General features: G+C 46.4%; 1 protein-coding gene across 1 annotated transcript in view; it reads right to left on the reverse strand.

Annotated features, from left to right (window-relative positions):
• Positions 1-21,077, reverse strand: part of Smyd3 (SET and MYND domain containing 3) — a 619,144-nt gene that overhangs the window by 13,036 nt on the left and 585,031 nt on the right. The window contains exon 11 of the mRNA XM_045141721.1: positions 2,712-2,820. Coding sequence (XP_044997656.1) covers positions 2,712-2,820 — 109 coding nt within the window. The remainder of the gene's footprint in view (positions 1-2,711; positions 2,821-21,077) is intronic.

Below are 21,077 nucleotides of genomic sequence, written 5' to 3' on the forward strand. Positions count from 1 at the left end.
TCTGGCTTATGTGGGTTCTGGGGAATCAAACCTGGGTCCTTAGGCTTCGCAGGCATGTGTCTTAACCGCTAAGCCATCTCTTGGGCTGCTTGCACTGACAGTCACGATGCTCCCTCATCTTTCATTTAGTGGTGCTCAGCACCCATACTTGGGCTTGATATGGTGCCAAGAGCAGGGGGTGCTCAGATGATTCCCAAGGGAAGCTTCTGGATTGGATGTGACAGCTTCACAAGAAGGGCATGAGGGTGGCAGAGGATAGATGGGTGGAAGAGATGTTGTGGGCAATAGGAGGGTCATCAGAATGGTTGGTGACAAGCCTGCACCATCTGTATAGGCCATATTACCCATAAGCCCCTGCTTTGATGTTCACCTGGGTTGGCTCTGGCTTGTCCCTGCAACTAATGACATGCAGTGTCTCCTGTGGAGGTTCTACAATGAAGACAAGGACTCAGCCTCAGGTGAAGATCAGGACAGATCCAGACACTGGCCTCCAAGCTGGCACGGGGGGAGGGGAGTTCAGCTAGACTTGAAGGGAGTTCTATATCCTGAGTGCTTCTGGAAAGCAGCATCTACGTACCTGGGCCAGTCTCGAGGAAAAGAGAGGAGACTTAGAGTCTAATCTAGATGTCGTAACTTGGTCACATGTCTGTCTCCTCTACTGACCTGGAAGGATAATTCTGATCTTCCTCAGAGTAACAGAAGCCTTTAATCAACATGTGTTGAATTAAACAGAATAAACCTAACCTTGACCTGGCTGTGCCCCAGAGGGACTTAAAGAAGTTTTTGCATGTCTCCAAACAACAGTTCCTTCATTTCCCAAACAGCAATGGAAATGTCTATTTTTCTAACCCCATACAGTGTTATCTGTCATGTGGATCACCTAAGATCATACATACATACATACATACATACACAGTATTAATAGCTTCTAGCTCAATACAAAACACAAGGGCTTATCTTTGTTCATTTATGAAACACCTACTTGCACAGCAAGCCTGAGTTGGGTACATGACATATTTGGGGAGATTCCTCTATGTTATTTTTCTTTTTCTTTTTTTTTTTTTTTTTTTTAGACACAGAGAGAAAGACAGATAGAGGGAGAGAGAGAGAATGGGCGCGCCAGGGCTTCCAGCCTCTGCAAACGAACTCCAGACGCGTGCGCCCCCTTGTGCATCTGGCTAATGTGGGACCTGGGGAACCGAGCCTCGAACCGGGGTCCTTAGGCTTCACAGGCAAGCGCTTAACCGCTAAGCCATCTCTCCAGCCCTATTTTTCTTTTTTTAAAAAAATATTTTATTTATTTATTTATATGACAGAGAAAGAGGTAGAGAGTGAGAGAATGGGCGCGCCAGGGCCTCCAGCCACTGCAAATGAACTCCAGATGCATGCACCCCTTGTGCATCTGGCTAACGTGGGTCCTGGGGGATTGAACCTGGGTCCTTTGGCTTTGCAGGCAAACACCTTAACTGCTTAGCCATCCCTCCAGCCCTCTATGTTATTTTTTTTTATTTATTTATTTGAGAGCGACAGACACAGAGAGAAAGACAGATAGAGGGAGAGAGAGAGAATGGGCACGCCAGGGCTTCCAGCCTCTGCAAATGAACTCCAGACGCATGTGCCCCCTTGTGCATCTGGCTAACGTGGGACCTGGGGAACCGAGCCTCGAACCAGGGTCCTTAGGCTTCACAGGCAAGCGCTTAACCGCTAAGCCATCTCTCCAGCCCTCTATGTTATTTTTTGATCAAAACTTTTACACAGTAGACTATGACAAGTATTGTCTATCAGGGTGAACTGACTGGCTGACAAGTACTATCTAGACCAGAAAGGGGAAGTTCTCCCTGAGACTGTTAGGTATCCTTCCATTGTCTGAAAATAGAGTCCCACAAAGGAAGGAGGAAGAAGAAGAGAAGGGGAAGGAGGAGGAGGAGAAGGGGGAGGAGGAGGAGGGAGAAGAAGAGGAGAAGAAAGGGGAGAGGAAGGAAGGGAACAGAAAGAGGAAGAAGAAGGGAAGAAGAGGAAGAGGAAGAAGAAGAAGAGCTGTCTTCAGGGAATCCCTGTCGGATCATGGCTGATTGCATATGAAGATCAAGAACCACTTTTCTTGGGCTGGAGAGATGGCTTAGCAGTTAAGCGCTCGCCTGTGAAGTCTAAGGACCCCAGTTTGAGGCTCAGTTCTCCAGGACCTACATTAGCCAGATGCACAAGGGGGCGCATGTGTCTGGAGTCCGTTTGCAGTGGCTGGAGGCCCTGGCGTGTTCATTCTCTCCCTCTCTCTCTCTCTCTGCCTCTTCCTCTCTCTGTCTGTCGCTGTCAAATAAATAAATATAAATAAAAACAAAAAAATAAAAATTAAAAAGAACCACTTTTCTCATCTAAAAATGCCATGACGTTCCCAGGTCTGTGCCAGTTTGCAAGAGTGACAATTAGAATCATGTGGTTTGGGGGAGCTGGTTGACTTCACATTGGTAGTGTAAAATTCATTGCATTGGGATGTATACACCACAGAAATGGGCCAGTGTCACATACAGGTTTTTTTCAGAACTGGTTGCTAAACATTTGCCAGCACACGTGGGCGTGTGTTCACACACACGTGTGCGCGCATTGTTACACGCAGCTAAAGACAGAGTTGCTAAAATTCACCAAGGAGAAGTCTGGCAAAAGCCAGAACAAAGCTACGCCAGGCAGAGCTACCCGGGTCTTGGCACACTTACCAGTCTCAGGTTCTTCATGGCCTGGGGAAACATGCCCTGATGTAGCTGCAGCTTGCCAACTTTCATGACTTGCACACCTCTGACGGGATGGCTTCCCGGGAAGAAAATCCTGGAAGAAACCAGAAGGGCAAGCCGTCAGCGGCCCTCACCACTGGAGATGCTTCAGCGACAGGGAGGTGGGCGCCATCCACCGCTGGCTGGGCATGCAGATGAGCCACTGGAGGGAACTTAGTTCTGGGATCTAGAACATAACACTGAGGGGAACTGGCCAGTCAGTGTCCCAGAATGCAGTCTGCGTTATGGGAGAAGAGACAGGAGTGAATGAATGCCTCTCTGGTAAACGCTAGAGACGAGAAACAAAGGTCTAGACGTCTGCATTTATGTTGGGGGGTATACTGCAGTCCATTTTATTTTATTTATTTGTTTATTTATTTTTTGGTTTTTCAGGTAGGGTCTCACTCTGGCTCAGGCTGACCTGGAATTCACAAGGTAGTCTCAGGGTGGCCTTGAACTCACGGCGATCCTCCTACCTCTGCCTCCCAAGTGCTGGGATTAAAGCCATGCACCACCACGCCTGGCAAAAGTGCATTTTAGAATACTAAGCCTACCCTTATACTAGCCCAGGGACCTCCTGCATGAGCCTGGCCCGATGAATACATAACACACACGCATGCATGCACGCGCACATACACACACACACACACACACACACACACACGCATGCGGAAAATGGTGGAAATACTATGCTAGATATAAGTGAATATTTGCCTTGAGGCCCAATAATTCCACCAGACTCAGACAAACATTCATACAAGAGTTAAAACAATATTATTATAGGATGCAGTGAGCTTAGGTGCAAAATCCAGCAAATCTTGGAATATGCTGTATGTTAGTTCAAGCTTGTTGTCCTAACTGACAAAACAGTTTATGAAGAGTTAACTGGTGGCTGGGTAGACTGAGGAAGGCTGTGTGGAAGAGTACACAGTGAATAAACTTGCCCGCAAGGACTCAGGAAGGCTGGACTTGGAGATGGTACATATAATATATATATGTATGTATGCATATATGTGTGTTGTATGTATATATATAAAATGTTTGCTGATACATGAGTTGGAATGGGGTGCAGAATATCTGTAGCACAGGCGAGCTTAACTGTGGGCTCCCCATCCTACTAGATGAGAGGCTGCTGGAGGAAGGAGGTACGGGGCCACCACTGAGAAATGGCTCCTAGCGTGGCTGTGTGGCTACTGAGGCAGGTGTTCCCCTCTCTGCAGAAGCAGCATTGGGACTGCGCCCTGACCCTCTCAATACTTACTTGTCAAATAATGAACTTTCCTGTGATCTCCAAGTAGACACTGCCACACTCCTCCTCTGACTGCAAAGCCCCCTGACTGAGTCTCGATGCTAGAGCCCGCGCTGGCCCCCCATTCTTACAGTGCATGTGTACTGACGTTTTCATCTCCCTGATGCTTGGGGTACCCTGTCTGCCGGTGCCTTCCTGACGTCCGACATGCGGGAAGAACTCAAGGCGTACTCAAGTCCTTTCACTTATGACGTCATAGGACAGTGTGTGGTGGCAGATCAAAGACTGAGGACTCAGGACTGTGCCTCAGGCTCACGAAGAGCTACAGTGTTCAGTTCAACACAACAAGAAGTTACCATTTTGAATTCAACAGTGACCTCTCTGCCGCTCCTATAGGCCCCAAGAGAATACAGTATTCCTGTTGCACATTCAGGACCATATTCCAGCCCTGGGGGAAATATCACACTGGATATACATGAGTGTCTCCCTCAAGGTCCCGCAATACCACCAGACACAGACAAACATTCGGACAGGCGTTAAAATAATATTCCTGGATGAGGTGAGATCAAGTGCCAAATTCTGCAAGCTTTCACACAGGCTATACGTTAGCTCAAGTTCATTGTTGTGAGCTGACACTGATGCAGCTGTTCATGAAGAGCGTGGACTGATGGCTGTGTGGACTGAGGAGAGCTGTCTGGGAAGAGGACCCAGGGCATAAACTTGCCCCCAAGGACTCAGAAGGCCTGGGATGGGTGATGGGTGATGGACACTCAGATAGCCAGAAAGTGCAAAGAGGGCGTGCACACCCCTGATGCTGCGTCGCAGCTTCTTGGGAGAGGGGAGGTGCTAGGCTCACAGCCAAGGCCGTGCTGGGAGCCACCTCTCAGATCACATATCTGGTCTGTGGGTCCTGGACCAGCTGCTCCTCTTCTATGAAGTTGTGCAGCCCATGCTGAAGCTCTCCCATGGAAACAGATGCTCTGCACCCCATTCCTTCATCTCAGCTCCTCCCCATGAAATGTGACACAGAAACTTTCCATGTTCTTCAAAAAGTGGAACATTAACCTAGGGGCGTGTGCTGTGCCTGCAGAAGCCTGGACCGTGCCTCTTTAAAGACCTGAGGAGGAGGAAGGGGAGACCAAAGTAGACACACATCTGGGTCCCGGATTCCCTTCATCTCTCGTGTACGCTAAGAGGTCAATCGCTTCCCCTCATCTTCCAAGATGAACATCATTATTGACTTGTATGGAAAAGGTTTCAAGATCCCCAGACAAAAGGCTTAAATGCAGAGCACCATTATCAGAAAGCAACTGCCCCGGACACATTCCCTGAAAAGCACACTTGGATTCAGGATTTTATTTTATTGCTGTGAATGTGGCATAGTTAAATTTAAAGGCCCAAAAGTAATTTTACACTAATAATCTCTCCGCAAAGTGGGCGTCAGTCATGTCAGTGAGCAGAGGGAAAGAAAATCTTTGATTCCGTGATGGCAGAGAAAGTGGTGGGTGCATAATTATGCCATGACAGGTACCAGCCTTGGTCACCAAAAGATTAAAAAACAGTGGAGTTTCTTAGGAAATGATGGGGAGCAAGCAGCCGTGGGGAGGAGGGGCTTCCACACAAATATTCAGCAGCCAATATCTTGTCTTCATTCTAGAGGCTTCCAAGTTGACATGGGAATCAAAGCCACGGTGGCTGGCTGGACCAGCACCCCAAAGAGCTCTGGGGCGGCTCATTCCTGCTGAGAGATGAAGTCCCCAGTCACAGGGCTCGGGCTCTTCAGCAACCCCCCTGCGAGTGACAGCGATGGGGAGAAAGGGGGGCTCACAAGGAGTCTTCGACTATAGGACTGACAGAAGTCCAGGCCGGGCTGAAAGCGTGGGTAACAGGAGTGGGGGCGAGAAGATGAGGGGAAGGCGCAGCTGCGAGATGCTGGGTGCTGTCAGACCTCTGGAGAAGTTCGAGGTGGGTCCCTGCCCTGGGTGAACAGAAAGCTGAGGAGATGAGGCAAATGAACTAATGTCACAGGCAGCAGCATGAGACCTGCCAGACCACGGCAGAGACGTCACAGGCACAGGGTGCTCGCTCTCTGCCTCTCTTGCTCTCAAATAAATTTTTTAAAATTTAATGTATTTATTTATTTGACAGAGAGAGAGGGAGAGAATGGGCGCGCCAAGGCCTCCAGCCACTGCAAACAAACTCCAGACTCGTGCACCTCCCTTGTGCATCTGGCTAACGTGGGTCCTGGGGAACTGAACCTGGGTCCTTTGCCTTTGCAGGCAAATGCCTTAACTGCTAAGCCATCCCTCCAGCCCTCAAATAAATTTTTTAAAAAGTAAACAAAATTTTTAAAAATAAAGAACTAAAAGGAAAGATTTGAAGCAAAAATGTTTACCGAGCTGATTTACCCCCAGGGCCCTGGGAACTGCTGAGATACATCAGAGTTACTTGTAGCCGAGACCCAAATTCAGAAAAGGAAATGCAAAACACAAAAACAAACAAGCAAATTTATGTAATGCCAAAGTCGTGTGACAAGGCATTCTACGTATTCGGGCATATTACATTTTCTTTTCATAGGTAGCATGCTAGCAGTGAAGACCGCGGAATGCTGGGCATGGAGCATGAAAGCTGCCCTCAGTGCTCCTATGGGGAGCACGCACAGAGGGAATGTGTTCCAATTAAGAGCGGGACAGAAGGAAACACACACACTTACTTTATTTCCAGCCCTCAGGCACCCACAGCCTTGTTGCCATGTTTACCAGGAGGCTGAGACTCAGGGAACAGGGACACGGAGAAGACAAGCCTCACCGCAGACCTCTGTTGGTCTTGCCAAGTTTTTCTGCGCGATGCAACTGCCAATCACATTAGTTCATTAGCAGTCGCAGCTTGGGCATACTCTGGACAGGAAAAAGCACCGAGTGTCCGGGACTGTATTTCAAAATCAGATGCATGGGGCTGGAGAGATGGCTAAGCAGTTGAGGCTCTTGCCTACAAAGCCTGATTACCTGGGCTCGATTTTCTAGTAGCCACATAAAGCCATATGCTCAAAGTGGCGCATGCATCTGGAATTTGTTTGCGGTGGCTGGAGGCCCCAGTACACACATTATCTCTGTCTCTCTTCTCTCTTTCTGCTTGCAAATAAATAAAAGTAAATAAATAAATTTTGTTTTCTTCTGTTTTTCTGAGGCAGGGTCTCACTCAAGCTGCCTAGAATTTACTATGTAGCTTCAGGGTGGCCTCAAACTCACAGTGATACTCCTCCCTCTGCCTCCCAAGTGCTGGGATTAAAGGCATGCACCACCACGCCTGGCAATAAAAATATTTCTTTTAAAAATCAGATGCAAACATATTGCTGAACCTCAAAGAAGAGCTTCACCTGTCTGTCAGAACTTTATTTCAGAGGAGTTACACGGAGCTGGTTGAATTAGTCTGATTTAAGAAGCGTGGAAGGGTGATGGAATTAGATGAATCACTTTGCAACCCTTGGAAATCCAATCCAGGGAAAACGTACTGCTTGATACGCGCACTGGGGGAAAGCGTGTCGGAGCATCTTACAGCATGGGGTGGTTATGACTGCAACCCACCGGCCTAACACTACGGTGGGGTGAACAGACATTAAGTGCTGTCTGATGTGACACTACAGAAATTACTTTGTGTTACCTATACTGCATCCTTGCCAAACCAAACCAAACCAAACCAAACCCGTAATTGATCTACTTGAGTCCGTAAAATTAAATTCCATTTCCGAGAAAAAAAAAAAAAAAAAAGAAAGGCAAGCAAACAAGTAGAAGCAGCCTGTGACGCAGTAGGGTTAGGGAATTCTACTGAACGACAACCAGGCTCTTCAACAGGCCAATGGCATGAAGAAACAGAAGATGGAAGGGGAAGAATGGTCTAAACTCAAGAGACTTAAGAGGTGTAACAGCCACATGTAGCACCGTGTGTCCTAACTCAAATACAATATTGGTAAAGAGACATTTCTCAGACAATGGAGGAGTATCTGAACATGGAATGGCAATTTGGGTATAAGAAAATGTCCACCTGTTTTGGATTAAATGATGTAATGTCTGAGCCTCGATGCAATATCTTCAGCAGAATTTCTTTTCCCAGCAATGTGGATTAGCTTGCTTCAGACCCACTCTGGCTAATAACAAGAAAAGAGAGACAAAATAGTTTTTTAAGTCTGTCTGAAGGCCTGACAGATCGCCGAAGCTGCAGGGTCTTCCAGCATCATGGCTGTGTAAAGACTGGAAGCTTGGGATAGGCAAGCCTCCCAGCAGCTGCCACTCTAACTGAGATGACTGGAAAAGAGCGCCACAGAGGTCAGCCAGCTGAGCAGAGGCTCTGGTCGTCTCAAAGAAAGGGAGGCACTGGGGTCCTGCGGAGATGGCTCAGTAGATAAACCCAGCTGCCACAGAAGTCCGAGCACCTAGCTCAATCCCCAGATCCAACATAAAAAAGCCAAAAGCCATGGTGAGCTTCTGTAATCCCTGCATGCTGATGGAAAGATGAGAGGCAGAGACAAAAGAATTTTCTGGAAGTTCCCAGTAAATGCAGCAAAGAACTACAGATCTGGAGAGAGAAACCCTGCTTCGAAGGAGGAGGCTGGTGAGGACCGAGTCCCAAAAGCTGTCCTCTGACCTCCACAGGCGCACCATGGCACGTGTGTGCTCCTTCATACATTAAAATGCACAGGGAGAGAGAGAGAGAAAATATAAAGGAAAAGGGGAAAGGAGACCCAGAAACTGGGGTTGCAGCCTCAAAGAGGATTGAGAGAAACTTTGGTCATTATGAGGCCTTTGTTAGTGACCCCACAGGACTAGAGGCTAGGAACCAGTAGTAGGCCCCAGACATGCCAACCATCACCAACAACAAGTTACTTTCAAACCTTTTCTGAGTCAACGTGACATGCCTGTCACCTTGACTGTCGGAAGCAGAAGTATGCCTCTCTGGATGACAGCATCATCCAAAGCCTCCAACTATCTCTTTGATTTCTCAATACAATGTTCTGCATTCAGAAAAATTAATACCAAGCACATGAAAAAATAACAACTGTCTGAAAACCCAGAAGAAGTAAGCTCAGGCCTATAGGTACTACAATCTTGAGTTTCTCATATACAGACACTAACAGAATTATAGTAAGTGTGTATATGAAGCTTAAGTAATAAAGGACTAGATTAGAAATTATATAAAAATGCCAAATGAAAATTCTGGAACTGAAAATAAGGAAAGCAAAATTAATTACAGCTTCAGGTGAGCTTAGTCACAGCTATGACTCAGAGAACTAGAAGGTAGGGCAGAAGGAAATATGTATCATTAGACATCGAAGCTGGACAGAAAGCAGACCAGGACCCGGGTCTCATGTATGTCAGCTGGACTTTCAAATGAGAAGAGAGAGAATATGAGGCAGAAGCTTCAAAACTAATGAAAGACATCAAAGTCACAGACTCAACATCAACTGCACAAAGATGATCCAGCCAAGGAAAGAGGTTTGGGAAGGTGAGAGACAAGATATCAATCATAACAGAAGCCCAGTAAGGGCCAGATGAAGGCTCATTTGACTACTCCATTTTTGTGTATGTTTGACATTTAGCATCACCAGGGCATTGTTTTTTACTGTTCCACCTTTAGAAATGATGGGCCGCGTCTTTCCAGAGCCCCTGGATTATGCAAACCGACTGGATATTCAACTGATTGACAACCTTGGGGAAAATGTTTGGGTTGGGGGGGTAACTTAGCTAGCATCCTGATGAAGCACTATGTACTGCATATGTAAGAATAAACTTTTTTTTTCTTTAGAGAGAGAGACAAAAAATTGGCACACCAGGGCCTAAGCCACTGCAATTGAATGCCAGATGCTTGTGCCACCTAGTGGGCATGTGCAACCTTGTTCTTGCCTCATCTTGTGCATCTGGCTAACATGGGATCTAGAGAGTTGAACATGGGTCCTTAGGCTTCACAGGCAAGCGCCTTAACCACTAAGCCATCTCTCCAGCCCAAGAATAAACTTGTTTTGTTTTGAAGATAGGGTCTTGCTCTAGCCCAGGCTGACCTAGAATTCAATATGTAGTCTCAGGGTGGCTTCAAACTCCACAGTGATCCTCTGACTTCTGCCTCCCTGCCGAGTGCTGGGATTAAAGGTGTGTGCCACCACGCCTGGCTCAAGAATAAACTTTTAAGCAATTATATCACATTAGACATTTCTACCTATTTTGTAAAGACATGACTTAAGAGATAAAAGCAGTTATTAAAAGTAGATTGATAGATCACTGCCTCAAGTTTCAAAAGGCTCTAGAGTTTTATTTATTAAATTCTGAGCCACATAAAGCAATAAGATGACAACCCAATAATGGTGTGCCGTGGCCTTCTACACTTTTCAAGACCTCAAGTGAACAGTGACCTGACAGCTAGATTAACAGCAGACGCAGCGCTGGCTTGCACTAAACACGGAGAGGCTCTCGGCTTCAGGTCTGAAGTCACAGGGCAGAACTCAGCATCTTACAGCTCGGGGATCTGGTTCAAGGATGCATGAACAGGCAGCTAGGACCCTCTGCTATGCCTTCTCTCCCAGACTCTAGGCTCTGTTTAATTTAAAGCAGCTGCTGAACAGAACTTATCTATGCCTTTATGACAGAGAAGGTTGATTTATAATAAATAAAATGTTTTGCTTCCTTCCCTTCTTTCTGTCTAAGATCCTAATAGGAAACACAACCCAAGGGAGGGAAGACAGACCGCACTGCCTCAGAAGCCATCGCAGCATGACTGAGCTCTTACCATGACCTCAGTTAATGCTCAGGGTTAGGCTGAAGAACTGCTGCTTCCCGGGTGGATGGATGCCATCTCTCCTCCACCAGGACTCCTGGCTCCGATGGCGGTGGGAGGTCCGCTGTGATTCTTTCTCGCTTGTGTCTGAAAGGGGGACGATGTGGATGCCAACCCAGACTGAACCCTCAAGTCCTGCTGTGTCGATGACGTGCGCTGCCAGCCCCGTGCCACCAGGAGAGAAGGATGTGTACCACCCCTCCTTGCTTCCGGGACGAGAAGAAAATCCACAGAGCCCACAGGCAGTAAACAGATCTTGACAAGATTCCAACGAAACATTTTCTGGGGTGTCTTTTACCCGGTAAAATTAGTAAGCAGGACTGTTCCCATATACAAAAATACATTTCTCATTTCCACTAACTAGGCCCTTCACTCAAAAGCAAAGGGCCTTCCCATTCTCATGTGTCTGGTGATTAAAAGTGATTTGGGAATGATCCACTATGAAGATGGATCGCAGGCCAGCTATTAAGAACACAAAAGCTTTTTGTTTAATGTAAATGTCCATATGGTCCAAGCTCAGGAGTGGAGCCCAGGCCGGGAAGCAGTAAATCAGAATGAAGGAGATAGGATTGGACTTCAAGCCACCGAGTGAGCATTTGCCATCACATAACAGGGTCAGGAAAGTGATGGGAAAGCATTGGAAATGTACAGTGACACGCTCCAGGATCATGAAGTCTAAGTATGTGGAAATTAGTTGCAAGACATGAAAAACAAATCACCAGACTTCGTTGCAGAGTTTTAAAATAAAAGGACAAAACAATCAATCGTCCAAGGGCCTAATCGTATCAAAAAGGTTCTTATTCAACAGCCAAAAGATCAACTTGGGTTGTAATTATGTCTGCCTGGTCCTTTTAAAACCTGGAGCGGAGACACGTGGAAAGCTTACCTTTTGTAGATATGGCCTCCTTAAGAGGCCTTACATGGCAGGTACGAGTTAATCCATTCTGAGCCATGAAGTTTGGGTTTTGATCTTCCTTTTTAGAAGATGACCAGAAGGCTGGAGAGGTAGCTTAGTGGTTAAGGCTCTTGCCTGTGAAACCTAAGGTCCCAGGTAACATGTACAAGGTGGTATATGTGTCCGGAGTTTGTCTGCAGTGGCTAGAGGCCCTGGTATGCCCATTCTCTCTCTCTCCAATAAATTTTTTTAAAAAAACATATTTATTAAAAAAGAAAATGAACTGAGAAAATTTCCTAACTTGCACATGAACTGTGCTTGTGTATGGCCATACCATGCTGACTGTCCCCAGTCTTGTCAGAGTAACTGCTTAGCTTCATTAAATGCAGACTTGTGTGCAAATTTCCTCTTCCCTCTGCCAAACCTGCTTCATGTGCTGCTGAGCCCACTAACGTCTTGTCTCAAAGCAAGAAAACAGTTCTGCGAACTGGGCATCGCGGCAGGTGGAACGGTGTTCCACTTCATGGAAGTCTTAGCTTCCTTTTGAATACTCCCAATAGTGACAGCAATGTCACTCATCTGACTTCTGCCCATTTCATGTCTGGCAGCACCATTTTTAGGGCATGATAAATTGCATAATGACCAAGACATAATTCATTAAGTCCTTGAGAACGCAATGAGAACGGTATTTTCCTTGCGGCAGTTTTGCTAGTCCTGTGCGGGTCCTTCTTCCCCAGGCAGTGAAAGCTGCCGCTGGAGTTGTGTGTGTCTGCACTGACGCCAGGAGTGTCTGAATACACAGATGGCCGTGTCATCCTGAGATCACTTCCCGAGGAACTTGTGAGCACAGTTTATTTGTATCTCTTAGCTCAAACTTGGGAAAACCGGTTTGCATTCTTCTTCTAGTACGTGACAGGCTAGGGGCCATATGGACTCTCTCGTGGAAAACCACGTCAACTGCTAAGGGACTTTAAGATGCTATAAAATGCTGGCAAGATAGTAAGCGATAAAAGGACCCTAAAGAAGCAACAGAATGGAGTGACTATTGACCGACTGGAGTTTTGTGGGGCTCACGGGATAGATGGGATCTGACAGAAAACCCTCTGATTACTGCTCCAGGTGGGATGGAAAGTAAGAGATCACTGTGGATTACAGGAGGAGGCAGAGTACATTCTGGAGAGTCAGGTGGCAGCTGGAAGGCAGGTGAGTGTGAGTTTCAAGGTGGGGGGATGGGGAGTACTTCCTAGAATTCTACATCCTGAAAGACAGGGGCTAACGTACAAGGAGTCAATAATACATATGCACAACGTGTCATGTTCAAATTGGAAGGATGAGCCTTTCTGTCTTGTCCAACATTTATCATTTCTGTGTATTGGAAAAATTTATTCTTTTGTTTTTCCCCAAGGTAGGGGTTTCACTCTAGCCCAGACCTGGAATTCACTATGGAGTCTCAGGGTGGCCTCGAACTCATGGCGATCCTCCTACCTCCTCCCGAGTGCTGGGATTAAAGGCGTGCACTACCATGCCTGGCTTGGAAAAGTTTATTCTTTTGTGGATCAAAAATGTTGAGGACTATAGCGACCCTTGTATGTCACAGAAGATAAGTAATTTTCCTTTCTTACTGCATGTTTATGCTCATCTCCTAGCTTATCTCTCTCTTCCGCTATCATGCCAGATTCCAGTGTCCCTTGCTCTACCTCTTTTTCTATAGGATGGATGCCATAGATCTAAATAAGTCATCCTTAACCACTAAGTTAAATCTAGTATAACTTGGTAACTAATGCAGCACTGGGTGCACTGGGAAAGACCTGCCTCCTACCCACAGTCACTCTATATGTGACAAAATGAGTTTTCACACACTGCCCAACCCTATACTAAGAAGTTGCTGTTGCCTGGCATAAAAATGAGGAAGCTGGGCTGGAGAGATGGCTTAGTGGTTAAGCGCTTGCCTGTGAAGCCTAAGGACCCCGGTTCGAGGCTCGATTCCCCAGGACCCATGTTAGCCAGATGCACAAGGGGGTACATGCGTCTGGAGTTCATTTGCAGTGGCTGGAGGCACTGGTGTGCCCATTCTCTCTCTCTCTCTCTGCCTCTTTCTCTCTGTTGTTCTCAAATAAATAAATAAAAATTTAAAAAAATCTTAAAAAAAAAATGAGGAAGCTGCCGGGCGTGATAGCACACACCTTTAATCCCAGCACTCGGAGGCAGAGGTAGGAGGATCGCTGCGAGTTAGAAGCCACCCTGAGACTACAAAGTGAATTCCAAGCATGAACTTACCTCAAAAAAAAAAAAAAAAAAGAAAGAAAGGAAGCCAAGGCATACAACTTTCCATAATTTACTTAAAATCACATGGCTAATATGAAGCTGGCACAGATTTTAGACCACTGGTAATATATATATATATATATATATATATATATATATATATATATATATATATATATATATAAAATACATATATGCAGTATCATAATTTTTAAAAAATGATTCTTCTTTTAAACATGACATCTCACTGTTTGATAAAATCTGGCCCTTTTACATCAAAAATATATAATTTTAAAAGAGTTAAAAGGCATGTGCATTTTAATGATCTCCCCAGAGTTCCCTAATGGCTATAAAAGAAAATACTGATGCCTAGGACTGCAGAGTCATCTTTGCTAACGGAGTGTCCCCTGACAAATCCAAGGGTCAGGGAGGCATGGGAAGCTAATTTTCTGTCCTCCTACACCCCGTATGTACACCCCTCCAATCAAGTTGCATATGCATTTCACATGCTCCAATATGTAATCAAATCCCTACTTAGAGGTCCAATGATTCTAGTTCCTTTCATCCAGTTTCTAGAAGTATCTCTGCACTCATGAATGATCTTCCTTCGTGCTTGTGAAATTCTGACAGCTTCCAGTAAAGTACACTTACCTAGCCAACGATACTGCTCAAGCAGGATCTTTTTAAAGGAAGACGAAAAGAAAGGAGATGAGGGCAAATGAGTGACTGTTCGTGAAAAGAAGGGTGCCCCTCCTGAGGAAACCCCATCTATCATGTCCATGTCAGAGAAGAAATGACTGGAGAATCAAGCACTTCACAGAACAGAAGCAGCAAAAGTCTGAGTTTTACTTGATGGCTCTGAGAAACTTCTGACAACATTTTTTTTTCCTTTCAAGTATAATCAATAGCCTGTTTGCTATTTGGCTTGCTTGTTTGTTTGTCCATTCATTTATCCATTCACTTAGTAGTGCTAGGGAACTGAACCCAGATTCTTATAAGTGCTAGGCAAATGCTCTACCACTGAGGCACACCCACAGCCCAATGTGGGTAATTTAAAGCAGGGAGAATGGCCACCCACCTAGGACAAAATTAGCAACCAGTCATGATGCTCACTCAGACTTAACACGGTACCTGACAAGCAAGCTTCAGTGCAAGACTCCTAATTTATTATTATAAATATCTATCAAGACATAAAAACAGATTATGTTTTTAAAACTTTTTATTTATTTATCTGAGAAAGAGAAAGAGGCAGAGAGAGGGAGTGGCTTCCAGCCACTGCAAACGAACCCCAGACGCATGCACCCCCTTGTGCATCTGGCTTACGTGGGTCCTGGGGTATCGAACCAGGGTCTTTTGGCTTTGCAGGCAAATGCCTTAACCTCTAAGTCATCTCTCCAGCCCATATTATGATATTTTTAAAGACAATTTTATAAATGAATCTTAAAATGTAGACTGACAACAGAGAGACTGCATAATCTCTGAGTCCACGAGGTCTCGTGAGCTACAACTTTGCTGAGTGCAATGTCTACTGGTACATGATGCGTAAACCTGCCCACTGGAGCCCTGGGCAAGAGCCCTTCTACTGCCTGAATCACACTCTGGAAAAGCGAGTCTGGACCAAGCAGGCACCTGTACAACTGTCTGAGCACCTCGTGGGGACCATTTCTGCAGCCCCTCTTTCTCCTCGACCAACTCGGACCTTTACTCCAAATGCAGCCTAACTCCTGGGAAATAACGGGGTAGATGGGAGCGGGGGAAGTGGCCAGACTGGAAGACCAGCTGTGTGAGCCAGACACAGACACAAGCAGGCATCCTAAGTGGCATACAAAGAGAATGCTGGGCTATGAAGAGTCTTGGCAAAGGGCGTGCCGAGGCGCTTCCCTTTCAGCGTATGTGGATGTATCTCATGTACCACAGAGGCAAGGCAACAGAAGATGGCATTTCGTTCCACAAGGTTGGTAACAGATGAAAACACACATGATCACGAGAACTGCCTGTGGCTGAGCAATCCGTTCTCTGCTTTCAGATGTCATGAAGGAGTCCAAAGAGGAAGGCGAGAACACGACCCCTTTGTTCCCAGCTTTCCACAGACCCTGGGAAAACCTAGTGTGGAAGTGAGGCCAGAAGGGTGGGTAAACATCTACTGACAGAAAAATGACTTGAAATTTTGTGGCGATTTACTGCTGTTCAAGAATCCACCCAAGGGGTACAGGCAGAAAGATAAGCAACCTTTGCTTATGTTCGCATAGGTTCAGGTTAGAAGTTCACCAAGTGTGCAGCAGGGGTATCTCTTCCCTGGTCTACAGCATCTGGGCCTCAACTGGATAGCCTGAAGGGCGGGGGGTGTCTCAAAACAGCTGAAGGTTGTTGTATTTCCCTCTGGAAGACTCTGCCTGCACAGAGTTGCTAACTCTCCCTATCAAAAGGCCAATACAGGGCTAGAGAGATGGCTTAGTGGTTAAGCGCTTGCCTGTGAAACCAAAGGAACCCCGGTTCAAGGCTCAATTCCCCAGGACCCACGTTAGCCAGATGCACAAGGGAGCGCATGCATTTGGACTTCGTTTGCAGCAGCTGGAGGCCCTGGCGCGCCCATTCTCTCTCTCTCTCTTTCTCTCTCTCTCTGCCTCTTTCTCTGTCTGTTGCTCTCAAATAAATAAATAAAAATAAACAATAAATAAATAAATAAAAAGGCCGATACAGGGAGTACTTCACAATCAGCCCCTTATTCCTCCTTTTGGGTGGTGACTCCTCACTACGGGGATTCCTTCGCCCTCCCCCATATTTTCTACAGAGCATTTTGGAATGCCTGTGTGGCACAGGTATGTTTATCTCGATTTGTAAGAAGTTTTAGCCTGACATTTAGAGTTGAGAGCTGTAAGTATAAGCACTAAGGTGAGACAGGTGGTCATTGTGGGCTGTGGGCGCAAGAGAAGGTTAGGAAGTTAAGAAGGTTATCAGAAACTGAGGCGGTTGGGTGGAGATGGCCTAGTGGTTGAGGTGCTTGCCTGTGAAGCCTAAGGACCCATGTTCAACTCTCTGGGTCTCATATAAGCCAGACACACAGTGATGCAAGCATGCAAGTCACACATGCACATGGGGGGCACATGTGTCTGGAGTTTGACTGCAGTGGCTGGAAGCCCTGGCATGCCAATTCTCTCTTTCTCTCATATATATATATATATATATATATATATATATATATATATATATATGTAGTATATTAGGCTTGCCTCAAAAAATAAAAGAAAAAAGCTGAGTAGGTCACCAAGGCAAAAGAAACTATGCTAATAACACTAGACCTAATAAGTAAGTACACAGTCTTGGTATAAACAAGGAGATTTCTTATCTAGCATTTTACTGATCTCTATTTAAAACTGTGTAGTTAATTCGGTCGATTATTCAGTAGCCCAACCCAGCACTAGTAAATGGGGGGTGGGGGCTGAGATAAGATCCCTCAGTCTGACTCAGGACCTCACTAAATCCCACCTAGTCACCCAGTTTTGGCCTTAGCCCAGCTCTGGGCAACATTAACATCTAGTAGAGCAACTGAAATTTCCCCACCACTTACAACAGCCCCTGGCACAGTCTGAGTCTGAGTCCAGACACACCCACAGCCCAGCATTACCAACCGCCAGGGGTCCCCTGGTGGAGCCAAACTCGCCACCTACTTCACTGGAAGAAGAACAGTGCTAGGAAAACGTGAAACCAATGAATGTGCCAGCGTGGTTGTTTCCCACAGAAAACCTGGATTCCACCATCCAAGTAAACAGCAGAACACTGTTGCCACCAGCTGTGTTTCCATTTAAGACCCAATTTAGAGAAAATATTTATTACGGTTTTTCATTTTCTCTACACAAAATCAGAGAAAACCGAGAAAGGCCAAAATATGCTGTCTTCAAAAGCCCTGTCAAGGAGTAACTCAGCTTCCACAAGCTAGTCAATGAAGACATTATAGACGTTCCAGCAAGCTGATGGAGTAATATAATTTGCAGGCGGTGGGGGAGGATAAAAAAGGCCAGCAAACAGAGCTGTGTTCACTAGAGCAATATCTTTACAGTTCCTTATTTCATTTTCATGACTCTTCAAGATCACACATCGAGTCATTGGCAGAACCACTGCTTTGCTGTACACTGGATGTTTCAGGATTTTTACAGCTGGAAGTAGATTTTTTTTTTAACACTTGTGCAAATCACAGCTATTTTTGCTTTAAAAGGGCTCATTTATGCAGCAGGGGGGAAAAAATATCACCCTCTCCCTGGAGTTCTATGTGGCTGTTGTGATAGGCTGCTCCCGTGGCATGGGGTCCCGCGATGCTGCAGGAACAACGTCGTCTATAGTCCATTCCTCACATCCAGCCCTAGCCAGCTCACATCAACATTTTGAAACAAGCCTCACTTGTCTTCGACTTTTCTCTTTCGTGCGGGCTGAGGGCTTGCCGGTGGCCTTCTCAATTGATGCCTCTCCAATCTCTTCCCAAAAGCACCTTCCCCCTTTCCCTTGGTGAAAATTTCCCAGTTTCCTTTAGAAAAGTCTGAGCTCATCAGGTTGTTGGGGAGGGGAGTACTCTTCGTAGGTTAAATTATAGTTGTTAATGACTGGTAATTTTTTAAGATGCATTTGCATGCCAGAGAAATTCTTATTAACTCCAGAGAATTTCCAATGAATAAAATTTGAAACGGTATAACTACGCGATGCATTTTCATCAGCGAGAAGAAAACATGGTTTGGGGCACATGCGCCCCACAGGGTTTTTGAGAAATGAGCCACGGAGAGCTACAGTTCACATGTGTGTGTTAGCTGACAATCGGGCATGGCACAAGGAGTCCAACTTTTTTTTTTTTTAATTTTTTTGTTTATTTTTATATATTTGAGAGCGACAGAGAGAGAGAAAGAGGCAGAGAGCAAGAGAGAGAATGGGCGTGCCAGGGCTTCCAGCCACTGCAAACGAACTCCAGACGCGTGCGCCCCCTTGTGCATCTGGCTAACGTGGGTCCTGGGGAATCGAGCCTCGAACCGGGGTCCTTAGGCTTCATGGGCAAGCGCTTAACCACTAAGCCAACTCTCCAGCCCCCTTTTTTTTTTAATTTTTATTTATTGATTTATTTGAGAGCGACAGACACAGAGAGAAAGACAGATAGAGGGAGAGAGAGAGAATGGGCGCGCCAGGGCTTCCAGCCTCTGCAAACGAACTCCAGACGCGTGCGCCCCCTTGTGCATCTGGCTAACGTGGGACCTGGGGAACCGAGCCTCGAACCGGGGTCCTTAGGCTTCACAGGCAAGCGCTTAACTGCTAAGCCATCTCTCCAGCCCCAGGAGTCCAACTTTTAAGGTAAGCAATGTGCTGGGCACAAGTTAAACCTTGCCACTGAAATGCCTGTCCTGTGGCTTAGTCCCGTGAGCAGATCCAAGATGCACAGGAAGTTTAAAACAGCTGAGCAGACCCCACCATGGAGAACAGGGAGCACAGCGGGGCCTAGTCCCCCTTTGAGTGTTCCTCCTAGTGTCTCAGCTCTGCACGGTGACAAAGATTTGCACCATCAACACTGAAGTGCGCATTCCACTACGCCCAGCCCTCCACAGGCCTGGGAAGGGGCTGTGCATATGGCTGCCAGGGTACAGAGATCGGGTACTTTGCCTGCAGTTATTAAGACGAATCACGGACTGTTGCGAGTTAGATCACCTTCCTCAACCCTGACGCCTTCAGGAAGACGAAATGGTCTAGAAAGGCAACCTTAGGTGTCTCTGCACCATGTAGCGGGCTCTGCCCTCTTCAGACCCACCCCAATGCTTGGTACACCAAAGAGGTTTTCCTAGCAGCTGTGTTCCTGGCATCTGCCTGCTGGGTTTTATAATATCACCCCCCTCCCTCCCATCTCTAGCTGCAAGCTCCAGCAGAGACTTTCTGGGTTATGCCAAAGCCTATTATAAGACCCCATAGTGAGCTCAAGGATGGTCCAACTCACTCGGGTTGTGACGGTCATGTGACAAATGCTACACCTGCCATTATTATTTTTTCATACTCCCAGGATGAGGTTTGGATTAGGGGTCCTTTGTAAGGCTGTCTATCATTCCTGGAGTTTCTCTGTGGCAAAGTCTCCTTAGAGGAGAGGTCAAAAACACCACATGAGGGCTGGAGAGATGGCTTAGTGGTTAAGTGCTTGCCTGTGAAGCCTAAGGACCCCGGTTCGAGGCTCGATTCCCCAGGAGCCACGTTAGCCAGATGCACAAGGGAGCACATGCATCTGGAGTTCGTTTGTAGTGGCTGGAAGCCCTGGCGCACCCATTCGCTCTCTCTCCCTCTTTCTCTGTCACTCTCAAATAAATAAATAATAAACAATTTTTTTTTAAAAAATACCATGTGACATGCAGCATCAGCAGCTACAGGAACCAAGAAGGCCTGCCATGAACCCCAAATGAAGAGACCAGGCACCCTGAGGTACACACCCTATCCTCAATACCACACTGATAAATTAAGAAAAGGCCTGTATTTTTCAGTTGAACGTTGACAGCCACCTCCAGAACCCAGGGAAGATCAATGTTAGTGATACAAACGCATATGTGGTCAGTGGGTCAGGCTGCAGTGGGCTCCTCATACAGGCTGTGCCTCTTCCATGGGCTGCCTCATGAGGGAGTTATTGTCCCTGCCGGACACACAGCACTTCCCTGGTACCCAAGGACCCACACACTTCACCATTGTGGTCTCTTTTCCTCCCTATCCATAGGAATCCTTCTACTGAACTGCTCTGGGCATTTGATGGAGAGTGAACTGAGCTAAGTAAAGAGCCGGGATTTCACCTAGGAAAAGAAGGCTGGCCAGCACAGCAAGAGGTTTTCCAAATCCCCCTTGGGCACCAAAGTGCTACTCGCAATGCTTATTAATGCAATGGATCGGTTTATTCTGCTAACTCCATGACGCTGCAAAATAGCATATGGAAACGGCAGGAGTCCCCAAAGTCAGGGCATGGTAACACTGCGTCTCTGTTGGCAACCAAGGTTTATGTGCGCGCTCTCTGTGTTTTTCTTGAGTAGGGCTGTGGCGCAGGGCCCTGCCAGACGGATTATCATTTTCTGAAGGTAATGAG

Source organism: Jaculus jaculus, chromosome 1, assembly GCF_020740685.1.
Source record: "Jaculus jaculus isolate mJacJac1 chromosome 1, mJacJac1.mat.Y.cur, whole genome shotgun sequence".
NCBI lineage: Eukaryota > Metazoa > Chordata > Mammalia > Rodentia > Dipodidae > Jaculus > Jaculus jaculus.